The sequence below is a fragment of the Hippopotamus amphibius genome, chromosome 17 (genome assembly GCF_030028045.1).
Source record: "Hippopotamus amphibius kiboko isolate mHipAmp2 chromosome 17, mHipAmp2.hap2, whole genome shotgun sequence".
Classification (NCBI taxonomy): domain Eukaryota; kingdom Metazoa; phylum Chordata; class Mammalia; order Artiodactyla; family Hippopotamidae; genus Hippopotamus; species Hippopotamus amphibius.
Window position 1 is genome coordinate 45,973,952 of NC_080202.1, and position 26,277 is coordinate 46,000,228.

At 35.5% G+C, this 26,277-nt stretch overlaps 2 protein-coding genes across 3 annotated transcripts in view; both read right to left on the reverse strand.

Moving 5' to 3' along the window:
* The window catches only part of LOC130839970 (RAD52 motif-containing protein 1-like), a 371,059-nt gene that overhangs the window by 83,694 nt on the left and 261,088 nt on the right, over positions 1–26,277 (reverse strand). The gene's annotated exons all lie outside the window — the stretch shown is intronic.
* LOC130840237 (EF-hand calcium-binding domain-containing protein 13-like) overlaps positions 1–26,277 on the reverse strand; it is a 162,482-nt gene that overhangs the window by 28,863 nt on the left and 107,342 nt on the right. Inside the window, 4 exon segments of the mRNA XM_057715538.1 lie at positions 5,327–5,466; positions 10,586–10,728; positions 13,914–13,985; positions 14,419–14,562. Coding sequence (XP_057571521.1) covers positions 5,327–5,466; positions 10,586–10,728; positions 13,914–13,985; positions 14,419–14,562 — 499 coding nt within the window.

Genomic DNA, 26,277 nt, shown 5'->3' on the forward strand with positions numbered 1-26,277 from the left:
ATCCATTTGGAGTTTATTTTTGTGTATGGTGTTAGGAAGTGTTCTAATTTCATTCTTTTCCACATAGCTGTCCAGTTTTCCCAGCACCACTTATTGAAGAGGCTGCCTTTTCTCCATTGTATATCCTTGCCTCCTTTGTCATAGATTAGTTGACCATAGTTTATCTCTGGGCTTTCTATCCTGTTCCATTGATTTATACTTCTGTTTTTGTGCCAGTACCATACTGTCTTGATCACTGTAGCCTTGTAGTATAGCCTGAAGTCAGGAAGCCTGATTCCACCAACTCTGTCTTTCCTTCTCAAGATTGCTTTGGCTACTCGGGGTCTTTTGCGTTTCCATACAAATCATAAAATTTCTTGTTCTAGTTCTGTGAAAAATGCCATTGGTAATTTGATCGGGATTGCATTGAATCTGTAAATTGCTTTCGGTAATATAGTCATTTTCATAATGTTGATTCTTCCAATCCAAGAACATGGTATGTCCCTCCATCTGTTTGTGTCTTCTTTGATTTCTTTCATTAGTGTCTTATAGTTTTCTGAGTACAGGTCTTTTACCTCCTTGGTTAGGTTTATTCCTAGGTATTTTATTCTTTTTGTTGCAATGGTGAATGGGATTGTTTCCTTAATTTCTCTTTCTGATCTTTCATTGTTGGTGTATAGAAATGCAAGAGATTTCTGTGTGTTAATTTTGTATCCTGCAACTTTACTAAATTCATTGATTAGCTTGAGTAGTTTTCTGGTGGCATCTTTAGGATTTTCTATGTATAGTATCATGTCATCTGCAAACAGTGACAGTTTGACTTCTTCTTTTCCAATTTGGATTCCTTTTATTTCTTTTTCTGCTCTGATTGCTGTGGCAAGGACTTCCAAAACTACGTTGAATAGTAGTGGCGAGAGTGGACATCCTTGCCTTGTTCCTGATCTTAGAGGGAATGCTTGCAGTTTTTCCCCATTGAGAATGATGTTTGCTGTGGGTTTGTCACATATGGCCTTTATTATGTTGAGGTAGGTTCCCTCTATGCCCACCTTCTGGAGAGTTTTTATCATAAATGGGTGTTGAATTTTGTCAAAAGCTTTTTCTGCATCTGTTGAGATGATCATGTGGTTTTTATCCTTCAGTGTGTTAATTTGGTGTATCACATTGACTGATTTGCGTACATTGAAGAATCCTTGCATTCCAGGGATAAACCCCACTTGATCGTGGTGTATGATCCTTTTAATGTGTTGTTGGATTCTGTTGGCTAGTATTTTGTTGAGAATTTTTGCATCCAAATTCATCAGTGATATTGGTCTGTAGTTTTCTTTTTTTGTAGTATCTTTGTCTGGTTTTGGTATCAGGGTGATGGGTGGCTTCATAAAATGAGTTTGGGATTGTTCCTTCCTCTGCAATTCTTTGGAAGAGTTTGAGAAGGATGGGTGTTAGCACTTCTCTAAATGATTGATAAAATTCACCTGTGAATCCATCTGGTCCTGGACTTTTGTTTGTTGGGAGATTTTTAATCACAGTTTCAATTTTATTACTTGTGATTGGTCTGTTCATATTTTCTATGTCTTCCTGATTCAGTCTTGGAAGGTTATACTTTTCTAAGAATCTGTCCATTTCATCCAGGTTGTCCATTTTATTGGCATATAGTTGCTTGTAGTAATCTCTTATGGTGCTTTTTATTTCTGCGGTGTCAGTTGTAACTTCTCCTGTTTCATTTCTAATTTTATTGATTTAAGTCCTCTCCCTCTTTTTCTTGATGAGTCTTGCTAGAGGTTTATCAATTTTATTTATCTTCTCAAAGAACCAGCTTTTAGTTTTATTGATGTTTGCTATTGTTTTCTTTGTCTCTTTCATTTATTTCTGCTCTGATCTTTATGATTTCTCTCCGTCTACTAACTTTGGGTTTTGCTTGCTCTTCTTTCTCTAGTTTCTTTAGGTGTAAGGTTAGATTGTTTATTTGGGATGTTTCTTGTTTCTTGAGGTAGGATTGTATCGCTATAAACTTCCCTCTTAGAACTGCCTTTGCTGCATCCCATAGGTTTTGGATCGTTATGTTTTCATTGTCATTTGTCTCTAGGTATTTTTTGATTTCCTCTTTGATTTCTTCAGTGATCTGTTGGTTATTTAGTAGCGTATTGTTTAGCCTCCATGTGTTTGTGTTTTTTACAGTTTTTTTCCTGTAATTGATTTCTAATCTCATAGCATTGTGGTCAGAAAAGATGCTTGATACAATTTCAATTTTCTTGAATTTACCAAGGCTTGATTTGTGACCCAAAATGTGATCTATCCTGGAGAATGTTCCATGTGCACTTGAGAAGAATGTGTAATCTTCTGTTTTTGGATGTAATGTCCTATAGATATCTATTAAATCCACCTGGTTTATTGTGTCATTTAAAGCTTGTGTTTCCTTATTAATTTTCTGCCTGGATGATCTGTCCATTGGTGTAAGTGGGGTGTTAAAGTCCCCCACTATGATTGTGTTACTGTCGATTTCCTCTTTCACAGTTGTTAGCATTTGCCTTATGTATTGAGGTGCTCCTATATTGGGTGCATATATATTTATAATTGTTATCTCTTCTTCTTGGATTGATCCCTCAGTCTTTATGTAGTATCCTTTCTTGTCTCTTATAACATTTTTTATTTTAAAGTCTATTTTCTCTGATGTGAGTATCGCTACTCCAGCTTTCTTTTGATTTCCATTGGCATGGAATATCTTTTTCCATCCCCTCACTTTCCGTCTGTATGTGTCCCTAGGTCTGAAGTGGCTCTCTTGTAGACAGCATATATATGCATCTTGTTTTTGTATCCGTTCAGCCAGTCTGTGTCTTTTGGTTGGTGCATTTAGTCCATTTACATTCAAGGTGATTATCAATATGTATGTTCCTATTACCATTTTCTTAATTGTTTTGTTGTTGTTTCTGTAGGTCCTTTTCTTCTCTTATGTTTCCTGCTTAGAGAAGTTCCTTTAGCATTTGTTGTAAGGCTGGTTTGGTGGTGCTGAATTCTCTGAGCTGTTGCTTGTCTGTAAAGCTTTTGATTTCTCTGTTGAATCTGAATGAGATCCTTGCTGCGCAGAGTATTCTTGGTTGTAGGTTCTTCCCTTTCATCACTTGAAATATATTGTGCCACTCCCTTCTGATTTGCAGAGTTTCTGCTGAGAAATCAGCTGTTACCCTTATGGGAGTTCCCTTGTATGTTATTTGTCGTTTTTCCCTTGTTGCTTTTAATAACCTTTCTCTGTCTTTAATTTTTGTCAGCTTGACTACTATATGTCTTGGAGTGTTTCTCCTTGGGTTTATCCTGCCTGGGACTCTCTGCGCTTCCTGCACTTGGGTAGCTATTTCCTTTCCCATGTTAGGGAAGTTTTCAACTATAATCTCTTCCAGTATTTTCTCGGGTCCTTTCTCTCTCTCTTCTCCTTCTGGGACCCCTATAATGCAAATGTTGGTGCGTTTAACATTGTCCCAGAGGTCTCTTAGGCTGTCTTCAGTTCTTTTCATTCTTTTTTCTTTATTCTTTTCTGCATCAGTGATTATCACCATTCTGTCTTCCAGGTCACTTATTCGTCCTTCTGCCTCAGTTAATGTGCTATTGGTTCCTTCTAGTGTATTTTTCATTTCACATATTGTGTTGCATATCTCTGTTTGTTTGTTCTTTAATTCTTCTAGGTCTTTGGTAAACTTTTCTTGCAACTTTTCGATCTTTGCATCCAATCTTTTTTCAAAGTCCTGGATCATCTTCACCATCATTATTCTAAATTCTTTTTCCAGAAGAGTGCCTATCGCCTCTTCATTTAGTTGTTTTTCTGGGGTTTTATCTTGTCCCTTCATCTGGTACAAAGTCTTCTGCCTTTTCATTTTCTGTGTCTTTCTGTGGCTGTGATTTTCAGTTCCACAAGATGAAATACTGCTGATACTGCTTGATTCTGCTGTCTGCCCTCTTGTGGAGGAAGCTGTCTAGGAGGCTTGTGGGTGCTTCTTGATGGGAGGGACTGATGGTGGGTTGGGCTGGGTGGGTGGAGCTCAGTAAAACTTTAATCCAATTTGGTGGGTGGAGCTCAGTGACACTTTAATCTGCTTGTCTGCCAATGGGTGCGGCTGTGTTCCCATGCTGGTGGTCGTTTGGCCTGAGGTGACCTAGCACTGGAGCTTACAGGCTCTTTGGTGGAGCTAATGGTGCACTCTGGAAGGGCTCACGCCAATAAGCACTTCTCAGAACCCCTGCTGCCAGTGTCCCTGTCTCCTCGGTGAGCCACAGCTGCCCCCCACCTCTGAAGGCAACCCTCCAACACCAGCAGGTAGGTCTGCTTCAGTCTCCTATGGGGTCACTGCTCCTTCCCCCTGGGTCCTGGTGAGCACGCTTTTTTGTGTGCCCTCCAAGAGTGGAGTCTCCATTTCCCCCAGTCCTGTGGAGGTCCTGCAATCAAATCCCGCTGGCTTTCAAAGTCTGATTCTCTGGGGATTCCTCCTCCCGTTGCTGGACCGCCAGGTTAGGAATCCTGACGTGGGGCTCAGAATCCTCAGGACTTCTGTGATATAACTGTTCTCCAGCTTGTGAGTCACCCACCCAGCATTTATGGGATTTGATTTTAACGTGATTGCGCCCCTCCTACCGTCTCATTGCGGCTTCTCCTTTGTCTCTGGATGTGGGGTGGTTTTTTTTGGTGAGTTCCAGTGTCTTTCTGTCAATGGTTGTTGAGCAGTTAGTTGTAATTCCAGTGCTCTTGCAAGAGGGAGTGAGCACACGTCCTCCTATTCCACCATCTTGATTCTTCTCCCAGATAGCATTCTTATTACTAATGCTTTGAACACTTTATCTGGGAAATTTTTTTGTCTGTTTCCTTGTTGTTTTTTCAGTGGGGGGTGGTTCTTGTTCTTTTCTTTGAAAGAAATTCCTCTGTCCTCTCATTTTTGCTTAACTTTCTCTGTCTCTATGAATTTAAGTGAATGTCACCTGTTCCAGGCTTAAAGGGGTGTCTTGTATGAGAGTGCCCCCATGCAGTCTATGTGTGGCTTTGGTGGAAGACCTAAAAAATATGAACAAGGATCATGTCTTCCCCAAGGGTGTGCTAGCAGCTATCACCTTGGTGGGAGGTGGCACTGGAAATAGAGGGGCTGGAGCCAGAGCCACGTTGAGCCAGAGCTTCTTCTATACTCAGTAGCTGTCACCACCCTATTGGGGGCAGGATGAGTCCAAAGGTGCTAGAGCAGAAGCCCTAAGGGTTGGGTTCAAACTGGTTCTGTTCCCTCCAAATGTGTGCTCTCTCCCCTCCCAGGAATGGTATCTTTGCCCCAGAGGGAAGCAGCACTGTAGCAAGAGGGGCCAGAGTGAACTCAAATACCAGTCAGAGCTCCAGACCCCTCCCAATCTGCTGCTGAGAACACCAGTAATGGCCACCTTCACCCCATTTGGATGCTGTGCTGGCTCCTTCCCCCACTGTGCACTCTCCTTAGCAATGGCAGCCTTCTCCCTAGTGTGGAGCTGCACCAGAGCCAGAGGGGCCAGAGCAGGTGCTTAGTATCGGCCAGGGTTTGCACTGGGGTAGTCACAGGAAACCAGCCAGAGTCCCAGGCACTTTCAATCTGCTTCCTCTGCCTTGTTCCTGGGAGTAAGCAAGCACTTGCATGCTTTTCACAAGTTAAGTTTAGGTTTCTTACAGCCCTCCTGTTAGTCCCACTGGTTTTCAAACCAGCTAGGGGGACTTATCTTCCCAATGTCAGACGCCAGGGCTGGGCTGCCCAATATGTGGTTTGAACTGTTTACTCCCCAAGGAGTATCTCTGAGCCCTTGTAATCCGTCTCCTCCTCTGTGCTCCCTGCTAGGGGCACAGGTCCTGACCTGATCACTTCACTTCCCTTCCTACCCAACTCCATGGGGATCTTTCTTCACAGTCTCGGTTGTATAAGAGTATTTCTGCCAGTCTTCAATTTTTCAGTGAGATTTACTCCACATGCAAATGTATTTTTGACGTGCTTGTGGGGGGAGGTGAGCTCAGTCAGCATCCTCCTACTCCACCATCTTGATCTCCTCCTGCTCTTTTTATACTTTTTAATTTATGATCTGTATGAATATGTTACTTATCCAAAAACAAATTTATTAACTAAAGCATTTTTAAGGTCACATATTTTTGGCATTCTTGTTAGAAGGCGTATTATTTGCTTCAATTATGAACTTTAAGTAATGTTAAAAACTGGACTTCAGTGAACATAAAAAGATCACCTTCATCTGAACTCCTAAAATACTAAATGTATACGACTCATTTAATCCTGTAGTATGTTAGTTATGTTTTTATGTAAGTGGCCCATCACTTTTCAACAATTATGGCAAATATTACCAATGTTCTAAATGTGTATAAAACTTCCTAATTATTCTCACCTCTAAAATCTTTAAAACACTTATTGCTTTTCAATGCTAAAAGGGCAGTCTTCAGGGAAACATGTCCCTTTTCTGTAAAGACAAAAACAGTACAAAGATAAATTGATAAATTCAAGAAACGCAAAGGACTTCCACAATGAGTTACACTGGTTCCCTTAAAGAATCTTATAATTTTTTACCTCTGTAAACTTTCTTCCAGATAGCTATCCATTCTGTATGTATCCAAATCTTATTCATGTCAAAACCATATAAGTCATTTTCAAGAAAGCCTTCCCTTGAGCCTATATTCCCCTCTAGCTACTGCCCTTTCCTTTCCGTTCCTTCACAACCTAATTTCTGGAAAGAAATGTTTTTATTCATAGTTTATCATATCCTCATTCACACCTCACACACCGCTTTCACCACCCCTGAAACTGCTTTTACCACGTTCACCAGTTAACTACTGCCAAACCAATGAGCACTTTTAAATTTTTTGTCTTATTTAACACTTTCCCTCTTCAAACTATTTCTCGTTGTTTTGTGGTTACAGCTTTCTCTCGGTTTCTCTCCTACCATTCTGGTTACTTCTTCTTAATGTCCTTTATGAACTACTCTTTCTTTGCCATTACTTAAATGTTAGCACGCCCCAGTACTCTATCCTTGGCCCTCATTTTATTATACTCTATTTTTCCTGAATTTTCTTGTAACTACAAACTCTATGCTGATGACTTGCAAGTTTCTATTTCTAGCCTACACTGTCTACTGCACATCTTCAATTTTATGTCCACAAGCATCTCAAACACAATATATCCTCATCTTTGCACTAAAACCTGATCCTCCTCCTATCTTATTAGAAGGCATCACCATGAAGTAAGTCTCCCAAGCCAGAAATCTGTTATTCATCCTTAATTCATCTCCCTCGCCCTTCCTTAACTTACACAACAATGAAGTTCTGTCTCCTAGATCTCATATTTGTTCCCTTCTTTCCATCCCTAGAGCCAATCAATGCCTTAGTTCAACACGCATGATTTTTAACCTGGATAACTGTATACCTTTTAAAATGTCTCCCTATTTTCAACCTTACCCTCCTTTAGTCCTTTTTTTCTTCCAGTTTTTTCGAGATATAATTGACATACAGCATTGTGTAAGTTTAAGATGTACAGCAAAATGATTTGATTTACATATATTGTAAAATGATTACTAAGTTTAGTGAACATCCATCATCTTATATATATACAAAATTAAAGAAGAAGAAAAAACGTTTTTCCTTGTGATGAGGACTCTTAGGATTTACTCTTTTAACAACTTCCGTGCACAACATACGGCAGTGTTAATTATATTTATTATGTTGTATGTACGTCCTTAGTACTTATTTATTTTATAACCAGAATATTGTACCTTTTGACCACTTTCATCCAAATTCCCTCTCCCCCGAACCCCCTGCCTCTGGTAACCACAAATCTGATTTCTTTTTCTATAAGTTTGTTTGTTTGTGGGTTTTTTTTTTTAAGTATAATTGATCTACAACACTATGTTAGTTCCTGATGTACAACATGATTTGATATTTCTTTACCTTACAAGATGATCACCATGATAAGTATAGTTACCATCTGTCATCATACAAAGATATTACATTATTACTGTTTTCATTTCTTAATTTCTCTCACCTATTTCTCTCATCCCCTCACCCTACACCCCTTTGGCAATTATCTGTGCGCCCTCTGTATCTGTGACTTGGTTTAGGTTTTATGTTTGTTCCTTTGTTTTGTTTATTAGATTTATAAGTAAACTCATACGGGATTTGTTTTTCTCTGTCTGACTTCTTTCACTTAGCATGATACTCTCTAGGTCCATCCATGTTGTCACAACCTTTAGTCCTTTCTTACCACCACTATCAGAATGCCTATTACAAAGTACAAAATTAATCGTGTCGCTTTTCAATGTTGAATTCTTCAATGACTCCCTAGAGCCTTCAGGATAAAGTTCTAACTCTTTTGCTCAGAAAACAAAAACAAAAACAAAACCCTTCTTGATCTGCTCTTGACTTCACCTCTCTCTCTCCCTCTCTCTTTCTCTCTACTATCACCGCCAAGTCAATGGTCAAACTCTGATTCATGATTTCAACATGAACTATAAGGCTCGTTGAAAAACAGACACACATACATACACCTTGGCTCTGATGCAGATCTCTGAAGCAAGAGATCTAGAGTGAGATCAAAGCATCTGGGTTTTTAATGAATTCCCTAAGTAATACTGATATAAATCAGTCTCAGATCCACTGGTGTAAGTCCTACTAGACTACTTAGAGTTCCTTTGATTTCTGAGCATTCCCTCCTAACTCCTTCCAGTCTACTTCCTTGCACTCCCAATTCTTGGCTACTTCCTACTAATATTTCAAAACTCAATTCCAATGTCATCTGTTCTGGGAAGAATCTTCTGACTACCCTATCCAACCCTGTGTGGGCTAGGTACCTATTGTTTTCCCTAACACTCAATGAATGTTTACCTATATCATAGTATTTAACTGGTATAGTACAGTATCACGGTGTTTAATTGATGTTCTCATTGTTAGTCATCTCTATATACTGTAAACGTTTTTACCTTTATATTTAGTGCTTAGCAAGCAATAGGTGCTCAATAAACTTTCATTGAATGAATGAAATAGCTTTCCTCTGAACTCTCATACAACACAGTATCACCTGTATGAGAAAAATTCAGTCTTTATGTGTTTCTCCTTTGTGTCACTACCTATTGGAGATAGCATCAGATCCCATAGGTTAAGAGCTCAGTCTCATAAGACACATGCACCCCCACTTCAGATGCCAATTGCAAGTAGGAGGACCACAGGTTACCCACAACTTCTGTCCAACTTGGCTACAAACTGGGTGTTCCTATGACCTCCTCCCACTAGATCACCTCACAGAACTCAGGGCAACACTTAGTTATATGTGCCAGTTTATTAAAGGGTATGATAAAGTATACAGATGAACAGCCAGATGAAGAGATATATAAGATGATATCTGGGAAGGTCTCAAGCAAGACTCCTCACATAGGCATGATCAATCATTCACTCATTTTCCAGCCCCTATTCCATCTTGGGGGGGGGGGGGTGGGGGGCTGAAAATTATATGCTTCTAATCTTGGCTTGGTCTTTATGGTAACCAGCCCCCATCCAGCATACATCCAGAAGCCCACCCAGAGTTGCCTCATTACAACAAAAGATGCTCCTAGTACTCTTATCACTTAGGAATTTATGAGAGTTTTAGGAGCTCTGTGCCAGAAATGGGTACAGAGACTAAATACATATTTCTTATTATAAATTACAGTATCACATCACTGTTTCCCTGATAATTATTCAAGTTCTGCCATGTAACACTGCACATTCAGTGAACTTTTATCTCCTATATTATAATATACCTTTTGTTGTTTATATCTTGCCTTACGAACCTAGACCAAAAGCTTCCTAAATATGAATATTTTATATTTATTTGATTACATATTACATGACACCTTACATATAACAGGCACTCAAGATCAGGTCTGCCACACATAGTCATGCAGGACATTAACTGTACAGCACCAAGGAATGCTGTTCACACAGATGACAATGGGCCCCAGAAGTGGGGCCATACAGGAGCCCCAGCCAATATGATTGATGAAGCAATGTCAAAAGCTCATTTAAATAATGTAAAAAAGAAAATACTTATAGAAATTGATTTCAAGTTAATCTTAAAAACACATAATAATTTGCAAAATTTGAAAATAATATATATTGATTTCTCTGAAAGCTCTTAGGATTCAAATTAATCAAACTTATGCCATAAATATTTCACACAGAGTGGATAAAGTTCTCTTCTAATCTTTCCCTGGTCAAAAGCAGTTTCACTTCATTCTGCACAACCTTCTCAGAGATTTACTTTACATTTCCTGATTTTTTTTAACATTTCCTGATTTCTATAGCACTGTAGGTGCTAAAAATATATAAGCTAACAAATATACCCTGATGGAATCAACACACGATATTTGATGGGGCTAAAAAGCTTTAAAAAATCTTACTAATCATATGCAAAGATTTTTTTAATCAAGATAAATTCATGATCTCAGTAGATTTGCTCTATTAGAATTTTTTTTTCCATCAGGATAATAAAGAGAAAGTTGATGGGGAGTGATGAGTAGAAGATATGGAAGGGGAGTCGAAAAATTTATCACTTTATTCAGAAAACCAACTTATAATTGTTATACATACCGTCAGCGTCAAGTGTTTCTCTAACATCTGATGTTCTTCAGGCTTTACAGAAACACTGAGTTCATCAAAAGCATCTTTCAAGTCATTAGCTTGAATTCTGTTGCAGTTCATCAAGCTGACAGTATTGAGGGCAGTGTGTATATCTGAAAGCAAATGAAGATTCTATAAGTCACTTAATACCCTTTGGAAACTTATGAACAATGATGTACCTAAAATTCCACACTATTGTCCAAACATGTATCTCTATTAACTTTATGATTCCAAAATTAATAAGCCAAACAAATCCTTTATTCTAAGCATTTTCTTGAGAAATCAGTTATTTTTGTCTCAATACAAAAAAAAAGTTGACTGATTTTTTTAATTTAACTGAATAAAACAGTTTCTTTAAGTTTAAATGTAGTCCTTATTGCATCTTGTAGGGAAATGTTTAATTTTGCGTCAGTGAGAGAGATCTCAGGGCTTATCTCTAAGAAACTACCCAAACTTCAGAGCATAATGTTATTAGCCATGAATTTTCTTCTATTTACATATTTTGCTGCTCCATTTTTTGCTTAGTCCTCATAACTTTTACTCTCTTATTAAAAGTACCCCTAAAACTGTGGGAGTAGTAAAGTTTTCAGAAATACATTGTGCCTAAATGTAGAAATGGCCTTTATTTTTAACCTAAAATATATTTATTCACAAAGATCAAATGCCACAAAACCTGTAGATGAAATGTGGACTGAAGAGTTTCAAGATTATAGGAAATAGATTATAGATTTCTATGAAGAAAATGAAAATGCTAGAGGTTCTTTCAAGCTGAAGCACTCTGCATTCCTCCGGGTCTTATCTAAACCTCTAGGAGTTTTCCCCTCTATACAGGACCCTCAGGATTAGTCCCATGTCCCTAACTGCTTTGTCAATGGGTTATACAAATCATCATACATTCAAGATTACTCTTTGGATCAAAATCCTTAGTTTATCTAAGAGAATATAAGAGGCAAAGTACAGATACACCAAAAAAGTTGCAGGATTAACATATTAGATAAGGAATTTTCCAACAAATCTTAATTCATGAGCCCCCTAATTTCTCCAGTAAATTCCAGTAGGCTTTTTTTGTAGAAATTTATAAACTTGTTCTAAAATTCATATGGCAATGTAAAAGACCCAGAATAGCTGAAACAACTTTTGAAAAGTAAAGCAAAGTTGGAGAACTGATACTACCTAATGGATTTCAATGTTTATTATAAAGTTACAGTAATTAGACAATGTTGTTATTAGTGTAAACACAGACAAAAGATCAATAACACAGAATGCAGAATCCAGGAAAAAATACATACACACACACACACACACACACACACACATTTGACCCTTGAACAATGTGGGGTTTGGGGCATTGGCCTCTGTACAGTCAAAAATCCACATATAACTCTACTGTTGGCCTTCCATGTCCATGGTTCCACATCTGCAGATTCAACCAACTTCGGATTGCATACTACCACAGTACATGTTTATTCAAAACAATCCATGTATAAGTAGACCCAAGCAGTTCAAAGCTGTGTTGTTCAATGGTCAACTCTATATATATATATATATGATTTTCTATAAAAGTACAAAGACAAATCAATGGAGAAAGCATAGTCTTTTCAACAATGGTGCTGGAACAAATGGATATCCATACGCAAGGGGGAAAAAAAAGAACTTTGATCCAAACTTTACTCCATATACAAAGTTTAACTAAAAGTGGATCATATGCCTAAAATGTAAAATCAGAACCCATAAATTTTTAGAATAAAACATACCAAAAAGCCTTTGTAACCTCTGGTAAGGCAAGGAGTTCATACACATAACACCAAAAGCACAATACATAAGAGAAAAAAATTGATTAATTAGACTTCATCAAAATTAAAATTAATGTCCAAGGACACTGTAAAGAAAATGAAGAAAATAAAGAGACAAGCAAAAGACTCAAAGAAAATATTTGCTAAGTACACATCTGATATAGGAGTTGTATCCAGAATATTTAAAGAAATAAGAAAAACAATCCAACTTAAAAAGTGGGCAAAAGATCTGAACAGATACTTTACCAAAGAAGATATACAGATGGCAAATAAGCACATGAGAAGATGCTCAGCATCATTAGTCATTAAGGAAATACAAATTAAAACCACAATGAGGGACTTCCCTCGTGGCACAGTGGCTAAGAATCCGCCTGCCAATGCAGGGGACATGAGTTCGATCCTGGTCAGGGAAAATCCCACATGCCGTAGAGCAGCTAAGCCTATCTGCCACAACTACTAAGCCTGTGCTCTAGAGCCTGCGAACCACAGCTACTGAGCCCATGTGCTGCAACTACTGAAGCCTGTGCACTTAAAGCCCGTGCTCTGCAACATGAGAAGCCACTGCAATGAGAAGCCCATGGACCACAAGGAAGAGTAGCCCTTGCTCACCACAACTAGAGAAAGCCTGCATGCAGCAATGAAAACCAAATGCAGCCAAATAAGAAAATAAATAAAATTTTTAACATTAAAAAAAAAACCTACAATGGGATACCACTACACACTTGTTAGAATGGTTAAAATTTAAAAGACTAACTGTACCCAGTATTGGCAAGAATTTGAAAGAACTGTAACTCTCTTACATTGCTGGTGGGAATGTAAAATGATGTAACCACTTTGGAAATTGGCAGTTTCTTAAAAAGTTAAACATACACCTATTAAATGATCCAGCCAATCATTGGTAATCACCCAAGAGAAATTAAAGCATATATCCATACAATGACTTACACAAATGTTCATAAAAGCTTTATTTGTAACAGCCCGAAATTGGAAACAACCTAATGTGCATCAGCAGGTAAGTAAATAAACTGTGGTATGTCTATAAAATGGAATACTATTCAATCATAAACGAGAATGAACTACTGATACATGCTACAACATGAATGAATCTCAAAATAATTACTCTGAGTGAAAGAATCCAGCAAAAAAGAGTACATCCACTTATATAAAGTTCCAGGTAATGCTAGCAAATCTCTACTGACAGAAAGCATATCAGTGGTCGCCTGGGGATGAGAAGAAGGATATGGAAAGGCAGGAGAGATTACAAAGGGACATAAGGAAATTTGGGGGTGGAGGGATGTGTTCTTTATTGATTGATTGATTGTGATGATAGTTTCATAAATGTGCGCGTACGTCAAAACTTACCAAATTGTGCACTTTAGTTACAAAAATTCACAGTTCATTTGTATAACATTTATATCTCACAACACCATCTAAAAAATAATAATAATGACAAAATACAATGCAAACTATGACAAATATCTAAAAGGAAATATTTATTGACCCACCTTTAAACTCAGAAGCTGGCTTACTTGTGTTCAAAGTTTCCAAAATTTGTTTGAGACTTACTTCACCAGTTTCTTAAAAGTAAAGTACAAGGATTATGAAATGTTAAAGTGTCAATGCTAATAATCATTAAATAACCATGACAGGGAGAGGGGGATGAGCAAATTTTGTGGTTTCTGAAAAGTAGCTGGATAAAAACCAACTAATTTAAAATACTTTTACCCATAATCTCTGTCAAGGGAAAGGGGAAAATCTAATTATAGTAAATAATTAAATGTTGATGTATACCTTTTATAAATTTGATGCTAGATAAACAGAGAGTGCCTCTTAAAAATATTTCCAGAAAAAAAAATAATTTTAATTAGCTTTCAATATGCCTATGTTCTCATTATATTTCTAAGAACTGGCTTATCTAAAATACACACATACACAACAGACATCCCACGTACACAGAAAAATTAGAGCTTCAAAAAGCTAGACACAGATTGCTCTTTCAGAAAGACTCACCATCAACAGATGCTTCACTCAGAATCTCCTGGAATGTCTTGTTGCTTAATTGAATTCCAGCACTCAAGAGTTGGGAGCTCAGTTCATTTATAGGCATCTTATCTTTTCTGATCTTTTCAAGAGTTGTAATCTCTTTAAATAAATCTGTAAATACATGATGAATAGAGAACAGGTGATGAAGTTGGGGTAAAGACTTATCATCCAAGCTTGTAGACAGCTAGATGTATTACAGAAGGAATTCTGAATTAAAAGGCTTTTAAAACATATCGATGGGCTTTGGTTTTAGAAGCCAATTAAGTAATAAACAAAATTTAACATCACTAGCTAGGCAAAAGTTGTTTTTGTAAAATTTTTGTGAAAGCCCACTTTTATTCAATAACTATGTTCCCTCAAAGGGGTTCCTACTACATGCTCCATTCTTTCATAGACTGCAAGGCACTTCAAGAACAGTTAGGTAGTAGCTAGGGTAGCTGGGGAAAGGAAAACTTTGAAAAATACAAATCTGCTGTGGGCTGAAAAGCACTTAGTCATACTTTCTCCCTAGCATTAGAAAGCCTTTCTTTATTAACAGTCTACCTACTAGTTTTACATGCACTAGATCCTTTTTTGTACTTTCTTTTACATATTTCATGATAGTCAATGAAAATAAGCATGTAGAAATTAATAGAGATGAGCGAAAATTGTTTCAGAGTAATGGGCGGGGGCGGGGGGTGGTACAACTCATCAAGTACCATCAAGAACCACAATAACTGTACCACTAAAAGAAAATGACAGTTCTCTAGAAACCAAACTTAAAGTCACTGAATATTGTGATCTAATTGATAGAGAATTCAAAATAGCTGCCATGAAGAAATTCGACAAACTACAAGAAAACTGAGAAAGGCAGTTCAATGAACTCAGGAATAAAATTAATGAACAGATGGAATATTTTACCAAGGAGGTTAACTCTAAAACAAGAACTGAAGAAATCCTAGAGCTCAATAACTCAATAAATGAGATAAAGAATGCATTAGAAAGCATTGGTAATAGAGATGACCACATGGGAGAGAGTGAGCTCAAAGACAGAAATATAGAAATGATACAAAATAGAAGAGGAAAGAGAAATAAGATATTGTTAAAAATAAGGAAATTCTATGAGAGCTATCGAACTCTTTTAGGAAGAGCAACATTAGTGTAATGGGTATCCCAGAAGCAGAAGAAAGGGAGAAGGGAATACAGAGTTTATTTAAATAAATAGCTGAGCACTTCCCAAACCTGAGAAAGGAATAGGAAACACAAGTCTATGAAGCTAAGGGAACACCTAATCATCTCAATGCAGAAAGACCATCTCTAAGACATATTATAATAATATTGTCAAAAGTCAATGACAAAGAATATTAAAGACAGCCAAGGAAAAAAGGATGGTAACCTACCAAGGGACTGCCATTAGGCTGAGTAGATTTCTCAGCAGAAATTCTACAGGCCAGGAGAGAATGGAATGACACTCTCATAATACTGAAAGATGAAAACTGTCAGCCAAGAATATTCAATCTACCAAAGTTATCATTCAGATATGAAGGAGAAATGTAGACTCTCTAACAAACAAAAGCTGAGGCAGTTCATCAACACTAAACCTAAGGTACTAACACTAAGGTATTACAAGAAATGTTGAAAGGAGCTTTCTATCAGAAACAAAAAGGCAAAAGCACAAAAAATGTTGAGTAAGGTGATAAATAGACAGATAGAATCATAAAATTGCAACTCTTTATCAGAATAAATTTTTAAATACTTTATTATAGCATAAAGGTTAAAGGGGGAAAACACCTAAAAAATAACTATAGCTACTTCAATTTGGTAACAAACTTGCAACATAAAAAAAAGGTGATTGGAGATTTAAAAAAACACAAAAGGGAAGATAAAAAATGGAATCTGTTTAAGTAAATGAAGATAAGATGCTATCAGCAGAAAAAGGACTATTTTTATCTATTAGACATTTTATACAAACTTCATCTAGAGCAGAGACATGAAACATATAAAAGAGAAAACTGAGAAAAGCATTATAGAAGAACACCAAACTGAAATGGCAGACAGAAACACAAGGCAAAAGAAAGAATGGAGTTGTAGAACAACTAGAAAACAAACGATAAAATGGCAGTACTATGTCCTCACCTATCAATAATCACCCTAAATGTAAATAGACTGAGTTCACCAATCAAAAGACGGAGTAGCTGGATGAACTGAAAAACTAAACCCAACTATATGCTACCTCCAGGAGACTTGCCTCAGCTCTAAAGACAAACATAGGCCCAAAGTGAAAGGACAGAAGTGATACTCTAGGCAAATGGCAGCCAAAAGAAAGCAGGTGTAGCCATGTTCATAACACACAAAATAGACTTCGAGCCAAAAAAGGTAACAGGAGACAAAAATGGACAGTATATGATGATAAAGCGGACAACACTAAGAAGACATAAAGTTATTAATGTATATGCACCTAATATAAAAGCACTGAAATGTATAAAACAATTATTAACACACCTATGGGAAGAAATTGACAGCAACACAATAATAGTAGAGGACTGTAACACCCCAATTACATCAAGGGCTAGATCATCCAGACAGAAAATCAACAAGGAAACAGTGGCCTTATATGAAACATTAGGCCAGATGGATTTGACAGATTTGTATAGAACAGCCTATCAAAATGCATCAGAATATATATTCTTCCCAAATGCACACAGAACTTTCTCAAGGATAAACCATATGTTGGGACACAAACTAAATCTCAATAATTAAGAATACTGAAATCATATTAAGCATCTTTGTTTTTATCACAATGGTATGCAACTAGAAATCAACTACAAAAGAAAGCCAGAAAAATCACAAATACATGAAGACAGAACAACATGCTACTGAACAATTATTGGGTCAATAAAGAAATCAAAGGACATTGATGTAGAAAGCTAATTTATGGTTACTGGGGGCAGAGGGGCATAGGAATAAATTGGGAGATTGAGATTGACATATATACACTATTATATATAAAATAGCTAACTGACAAGGACCTACTATATAGCACAGGGAGCTCTACTCAATACTCTGTAATGGTCCAGATGGGAAAAGAATCTAAAAAAGAGTGGATACATGTATATGTATAACTGATTCACTTCACTATACACCTGAAACTAACACAACATTGTAAATCAATTATACTCCAATAAGAAATTTTAAAAAAAGAAATCAAAGGAGAAATTAAAAATTACCTGAAGACAAATGAAAATGAAAATACAACATACCAAAATCTGTGGGATGCAGAAAAAGTGGCACACAGAGGGAAGTTTATAGAAATAGAGGCCTACTCAAGAAACAAGAAAAATCTCAAATAATCTAAACTCGCATCTTAAGGAACTAGAAAAAGAACCCAAACTAAAGCCCAAAGTCAGTAGAAGAAAGGAAATAATATAGATTAGAGCAGAAATAAGTGAAATAGAGACTAAAAAGACAATAGAATAGATAAATGAAACTAAGAGCTGGTTCCTCAAAAGGATAAACAAAACTGGCAAACTTTTAGCTAGACTCACTAAGAAAAAAAGTGAGTGACTGTAATAGATAAAATCAGAAACACAAGAGGAAAAATAACAAATGCCACAGAAATACAAAAGATTATAAGAGATTATGAACATCTGTATGCCAACAAATTGGACAACTTAGAAGAAATGAACAAATTCTTAGAACCACACAACTTTCCAAGACTGAATCATGAAGAAACAGAAAATATGAATATACTTATCACTAGTACAGAGATTAAACAGTAATCAAAAAGCTCCCCCAAAACAAAAGTTTAGGACCAGATGGGTTCACAGGTAAATTCTACCAAACATTCAAAGAAGATTTAAAACCTATCTTTCTCAAACTATTCCAAAAATTTGAAGAGGAGGGAACACTTCCCAGCTCATTTTCCAACACCAACATTACCCTGATACCAAAACCAGACAAAGACACCACACAAAAAAAGAAAATTACAGTCTAATATGTCTGAGAAATGTAGATGCAAAAATCCTCAACAAAACATTAGCAAAATGAATACAACAATACTTTAAAAGGATCACTCACCTTGACTGAGTGGGATTTATTCCAGGGATGCAAAGATGGTTCAATGTCTGCAAATCAATCAACATGATACACTATCCTAAGAAAATAAAGGATAAAAACTATATGATCATCTCAATAGACACAGAAAAAGCATTTGACAAGATTCAACAGTCATTTATGATGAAAACTCTTAGTCAAGTGGGCACAGAAGGAATGTACCTCAACATAATGAAGGCCATATATGAGAAATTCACAGCTAATATCATACTCAATGGTTAAACACTAAAAGCTATTCCTCTAAAATCAGGAATAAGATAATGATGCCACTCTCATTCAACACAGTATTGGAAGTCTTAGCCACAGCAATTAGGCATGAAAAAAATAACTAAATAAAAAGCATCCATATTGGAAAGGAAGAAGTAAAACAGTCACTATCTGAGGATGGCATGATTTTATATATACAAAACCCTAACGGCTCCACCAAAAAACTTTTAGAAATAATAAACAAATTATAAAACCAACATAGAAAAATTCAGAATTTCCAAACCATGGAGTCCAATTCTACACAGTGACCTTGTAACACTTGTCACAAACAGAGAAGAACAAACAAGCAAGAACATACACTGGAGAAAGGATAGTCTCTTCAATAAATGGTGTTGGAAAAACTGGACATCTGCATGTAATAAAAGAAAAGAAAAAGAAGTTGGACCACTGTCTCACACTATAGACAAACCAACTCAAAATGAATTAAAGATTTGAATGTAAATCCTGAAACCATAACACTCCTACAAGAAAGGATAGGCAGTTCATTCTTGACATGTCTTAGTAATATCTTTCTGGATACGTCTCCTTAGGCAAGAAAAACAAAAGCAAAAATAAATAAATGGACTACATCAAACTAAAAAGGTTCTGCACAGCAAAGGAAACCATCAATAAAACAAAAAGACAAGCTACCAGATGGGAGAAGATATTTGCACATGCTACATGTGATAAGGGGTTAGTATCCAAAATATATAAAGAACTCATAAAACCCAACAATAATAACAAAAAAAATGATTTAAAAAATAGGAGAGGAGCTGAATAGACATTTTTCCAAAGAAGATATACAAATAGGCAACAGGCACACGAAAAAATGTTCAACATCACTAATTATTAGGGAAATGCAAATCAAAACCAGAGATATCACCTCACTCCTATTAGAATAGCCATTATCAAAAAGGCAAGAAATAAAAACTGTTGGTGAGCATGTGTAGAAATGTTGGTGGTGCAGCCACTATAGAAAACTGTATGAAGATTCCTCCAGAAAATAGAACTACCCTGTGACCTAGCTGTCCCACTTCTGAGTATTTATCCATAGATTATGAAAACACTAATTCAAAAAGACATATGCACCCCCATGTTCATCACAGCATACACACACATACACACACACACACACACAATGGAATAATACTCAGCCGTAAAAAAAAATAAAATAATGCCATTTTGCAGCAACATGGATGGACCTAGAGATTATCATAGTAAGTGAAGTAAGTCAGAAAGAGAAAGACAAATATCACATGATATCACTTACATGTGGAATCTAAAAAACAATACAAATAAACTTATTTACAAAACAGAAATAAACTCACACAAATTTCAATAAAATTATTTTAAAAATAAAAATATATATATATATACAATGGAATAGTACTAAGCCATAAAAAAGACTGAAATCTTGCCATTTGCAATAATGTGGATGGACCTTGAGGGTAGTATGCTAAGTGAAATAGGTTAGATGGAGATAGACAAATACCATATGACATCACTCATATGTGGAATACAAAATAAATAGACAAATAAATAAATAAACCAAATAAAAACAAGCACATAGATACAGAGGACAGAGTAGTGGTCATCACAGGGGAAGGGGCAGGGAGGAGGGCAAAATGGGTAAAGGGGATTAATTGCACGATGACAGATGAAAAATAAAATTTTGGTGCTGAACATGTAGGGTATACAGAGGTAGAAATATAATGTTATGCACATGAAACATATAATGCTATAGACTAACATTTACTCAATAAAAAATAAATTTTAAAAAATTTAAATAAAATCACAAAAAAAGAAAGTAGATTTTGGGTAATTCTAAATAATTTACTATAGTCAAAGCATAGATTGAATACTGTAAGGAATAACAAAGCAAATTACAATACCTTGAATAAAGCAGAGAAAACAAACTATTGAAAATACATGGCAAAACAAAGTATATTTTATAAAATGTAGAATACCATGATGACTTTAAAAACTCGTTTTTAATTTTCATTCTTTTACTATATTTACTCTTGAATGGTGTTGACGGTTTAGGTGAATTAGTGAAAATATCAATTACATCTTTTAAGATCATTTTTCTTTCTGAAAAGTTAAGAAATAAAGCAGCATTTAATAAAGTAAATTTTAAACTTATTAAGGCAGGGATTTGGTGTTGTTTTAGTATTATTACATTCAGCTTTCAAATTTCTGTGACCATAATTCACAGTAATAAATACATTTAGATTGTGAACACTCAGACACAGAAATAAAAGTTTTATGAAATAATACTTACCCTGTGGTATACTCTGACATCTTCCAAGAAATTTCACATTATTCCACTTAATTTTTAAACTCTACTCAGGACTAACTAAATTTATATCACAACCCACTATGTGATCCATAATTTAAAGAACTATACACAGGTTATATAATACAAAAACACATACATGGTAATTTTCATTTAAGAATAAATACCTAAAGAGTATGACAGAATGCATAGGGCCACTCCCTACAGAGATGCTTTACACAGCAAAGACAGTAAAGGAAGAGAAAACATGTTTTTTAATTTCCTTGGAAAAAATTTCTGTTTCATGAGAAAGAAGAGAAAGCCAAAAATTAGTTGAGTTATTTAAATTAACAAACCACTAGCATAAATGATCTAAAAAAGGAAAAAAAAATAACCGATATGTCCCTGACTTCAGATTATACTACACTGCTACAGTAATCAAGACAGTACGATACCAGCACAAAATCAGAAATATAGATCAACGAAACAGGATAGAGAGCCCAGAGATAAACCTAAGCACCTATGGTCACCTAATCTATGACAAAGGAGGCAAGAATATACAATAGAGAAAAGACAGCCTCTTCAATAAGTGGTGCTGGGAAAATTGGACAGCTACATGTAAAAGAATGAAATTAGAACACTCCCTAACACCATACACAAAAATAAACTCAGAATGGATCAAAGATCTAAATGTAAGACCAGACACTATAAAACTTTTAGAGGATAACATAGGCAGAACACTCCTCGACATAAATCGCAGCAAGATCTTTTTTGATCCATTTCCTAGAGTAATGAAAATTAAAACAAAAATAAACAAATAGGACCTAATGAAACTTAAAAGCTTTTGCACAGCAAAGGAAACCATAAACAAAACAAAAAGATAGCTCTCACAATGGCAGAAAATATTTGCAAATGAAGCAACCAACAAAGGATTAATTTCCAAAATATACAAACAGCTCATGCAGCTCAACATCAAAAAATGGAGGGAAGACCTAAATAGACATTTCTCCAAAGAAGACATACAGATGGCCAACAAACACATGAAAAGATGCTCAACATCACTAATTATTAGAGAAATGCCAATCAAAACTACAATGAGGTATCACTTCACACCAGTCAGAACAGCCATCATCAAAAAATCTACAAACAATAAATGCTGGAGAAGATGTGGAGGAAAGGGAACCCTCCTACATTGTTGGTGGGAATGTATATTGGTACAGCCAATTTACTATGGAGAACAATATGAAGGTTCCTCAAAAAAACTAAAAATAGAACTACCACATGACCCAGCAATCCCACTCCTGGGCATATACCTGGAGAAAACCATAATTCAAAAAGATACATGCACCTCAATGTTCAGTGCAGCACTATTTACAGTAGTCAGGACATGGAAGCAACCTAAATGCCCATCAACAGATGAATAGATAAAGAAGATGTGGTGCATATATACAATGGAATATTACTTAGCCATGAAAAGGAATGAAATAGTGTCATTTGCAGAGACATGGATGGACCTAGAGATTGTCATATAAAGTGAAGTAAGTCAAAAAGAGAAAAACAAATATCAGGGACTTCCCTGGTGGTGCAGTGGTTAAGAATCTGCCTGCCAATGCAGGGGACACGGGTTCGAGCCCTGGTCCAGGAAGATTCCACATGCCATGAAGCAACTAAGCCTGTGTGCCACAACTACTGAGCCTGTGCTCTACAGCCCACAAGCCACAACTATTGAACCCATGTGCCGCAACTACTGAAGCCCATGCACCTAGAGCCCATGCTCCACAAGAGAAGCCACCGCAATGAGAAGCCCACATGCCACAATGAAGAGTAGCCCCTGATCTCCACAAATAGAGAAAGCCCATGTGCCACAACGAAGACCCAACTCAGCCAATAAGTAAATAAATAAATTTATTTTAAAAAATATCATATAATATCACTCATATGTGGAATCTAGAAAAATGGTAGAGATGGACTTATTTGCAAAGTAGAAATAGAGTCACAGATGTAGGGAACAAACTTATGGTTACCAAGGAGGGAAGGAGGGGTGGAATAAACTGGCAGATTGGGACTGACATGTGTACACTATAATTTATAAAATAGATAACTAATGAGAACCTGTATAGCACAGGGAACACTACTGACCTAAATGGGAAGAAAATCTAAAAAAGAGGGGATATATGTATACATATAGCTGATTCACTTTGCTGTATAGGAGAAATGAACACAGCATTGTAAAGCAACTATAATAAAATTTTTTTTTAAAATATGAGGAATGAAATGGGAGCATTACTATACATGTAAATATTACAAAAATACTAAGAATTTAGTAGCATTATAGCAATAAATTTTTCATATGAAAAGGACAAACTCCTAGGGAAAAAATTTACCAAAACTGACTTCAAAAATAAAAGAAAAACTAATAATCATATGACATGAAAGAAGATGAATTAGTAATCAAAAACCTACACAAAAAGAACTATCAAGGCTCAAATGGCTTCTTTTGTGAATACCACTCGACATGAAAGGAATGTACAATTCCAATGTTATCCAAACTATTTTAGGATTCAGAAAAAGAAAGAATACTTTTCAAATTACAAGTACAATTTGACATTGAAGCCTGACAATGCTAGTATAAGAAAAGAAAACTACAGGTTAGCCTCACTCATAAACAAAGATGAATAAATTGTAAACTAAGTATTATAAAAATAAATTTTTCTATTTCATTAGAAAAATAAAGGGAATAAAATATCAAGACCAAAATGGGTTTATCCAAAAATTCAGGTTTCATTTAATATTATAAAAATCAACTCATGTAATTCACCACACTAATAGATCAAAAGAGAAAACTCATATGACCTACCTTAAGAGATACATAAAAGTTGTTTGGGAAATCCAAGATAAACCAAATAAACAAACAAATATAAATTCAATCCTTTTAGCAAACAAGGAATAGAAGGCAATTTCCTTAGACTGGTGAATGGTATTTAAGAAAAACCCAGAGGAAACATCACACTTGTTGGTGGAGCTCTGTCTATAAGAAATACCCTCTCTGAAATCCAAGGTTGGAGAAGTGGAAGAGCAGGTCTCCATCATATTTATTACTGTGACCATTACACTCCAATAAATGAACATCTTATTTTAAAAACATGGACAAGATTACTTGTTTCTATTAGTTTTATCCAAATAAAGAAGAATATCCATACACTTTCCGAAAGAGTTCTAACAATTTAGTGACCAATATATGAATACATATATTTTCTTTGTGGCTTAAATACATCATCAATTTTCATGAATGTTCCATAGGCATTTGAAGAGAATGTGCTTTTAGGATATAAAGTACTATGTCTGTTTCTTAAATCAAGCTTGTTAATATTGGCACTTCAATCTCAATCTTTTTCAATCTAGCTCTCATTTTTCTCTTTAGAATTATGTGTTCACCTGAAAAAAACATATATGTATATACACAGTGTTGTCTTATGGGCATTAGCATAAATCTAACTTACATAAAGTATTTTATGCTACAAATTTATTGTATTTCTTCTCTCTCTTCACTGAATTGAATAGTACTGAGGTCTCTCTATGGTGCAAATGTAAATTTAGTTTATTGTTTATGATTCGCTGTATGCATACAGCATATTTTATTTAACCATTCACCTAGTGATGGACACCTAGGTTACTTTCATTTCTTTTCCTCCCATAAACAATGTTGCAATGAGCATTCTTCTACATGTCTCTACAAGAAACTTCTCTAGGCTATTTACCTAAGACAGGATTATTGGGTCCAAAGAAATATCCATACTTAATTTGACAAATACTGCTAGATTGCTATGCAGGATGACTCACTACACACTATTTTACCTACCCCTCAGCAATTCTTGAGTATTCTCACCTCTCTTCATATACATATTTAGCCACTTGCGTTTCTCCTTCTGTATACTGACTTCTTACATCCTTATTTTCCAATGATTATTTTTCTTTCTACTATTGAGTTGCAGAATTTCTTATATAGTCAAGATATTAATCTTTTGTTAGTCTTCAAAGTTGTAATTATTGTCTTCTAGTCTGTTACATATCAGGTAATTTTTTAGAGTCCTTCATTCACCATAAATGCATAATTATGATATAATCAAATACTTTTTTTCTCTATGGTCATGCTTTTGGGAATATTATTTTTAAGAAATTATTCACAACCACAAGGCACAATATTTTCTCCATCAGCTTTAATGTTTTACTTTTCAGATTAATTCATTTGAAGATTATTTTTGGATATGGTATGAAGTAGCAATTCAACTTCATTTTCCTCCATATAATGAGCCAGTTTTCCCAAATCACATACTAAGTAACACATATTTTTCCCACTGACTAATGATGTCATCTCTATCATATGTCAAGTTTTTATAAATAGGAGTCTGCTGGATATCTGTATTATGATGCATTGGACTATTATAACACTTTATTATGATAGTATTATAATATGTACTAATATCTGCCAAAGCAAGGTCTTAGCTATTCATAGACCTGTAATCTTCTACAAAAAATTTCAGAATTATTTTGTCAAGGTTCTCACAAAAATCGTTCTGAGATATTGATTGGAATTGTATTCAAATTACAGATTAAATTAGAGAAAATCCACTTATTTTAATACTCATTTTAAAGCCTCAGTCTTGGGGATTCCCTGGCAGTGCAGCTGTTAGCACTCAGTGCTTTCACTGAGGAAGCCTGGGTTCAATCCCTGCTTGGGAAACTAAGATCCCACAAGCCATGTGGCATGGCCAAAAATAAAATAAAATAAAATAAAATAAAATAAAATAAAATAAATAAAATAAAATAAAGCCTCAGTCTTAGGACTACAATTCTCAGTCTCAATGTCCATGGTCCAAGGCTTGTTTTAGTGTCTCTGTGATAGAATTGTGTTGAAATTTCAAAACAGACTGAAAAAAGGTAAGCATTTAGCTAAAGTTTATGACAGTGAGCTAGAGAGTAAATGCAAATAAATATGAAGAAATAAATACAGATAAGAACAGAAGAGGGCAGAAATCACTAGAGGTGATTAAAGAAACCAAAATCTGATTATTTTTGATAATGAGAGATAAATCTTTGACAAGATTGATAAAGAAAAGAGAAAGAATATACATGAAAATACCTGAAAAAGAATAAATACAGAGATGACAAATTTTTAGAGTAATTCAAGAATATTATGAAAAATAAATGTTCAT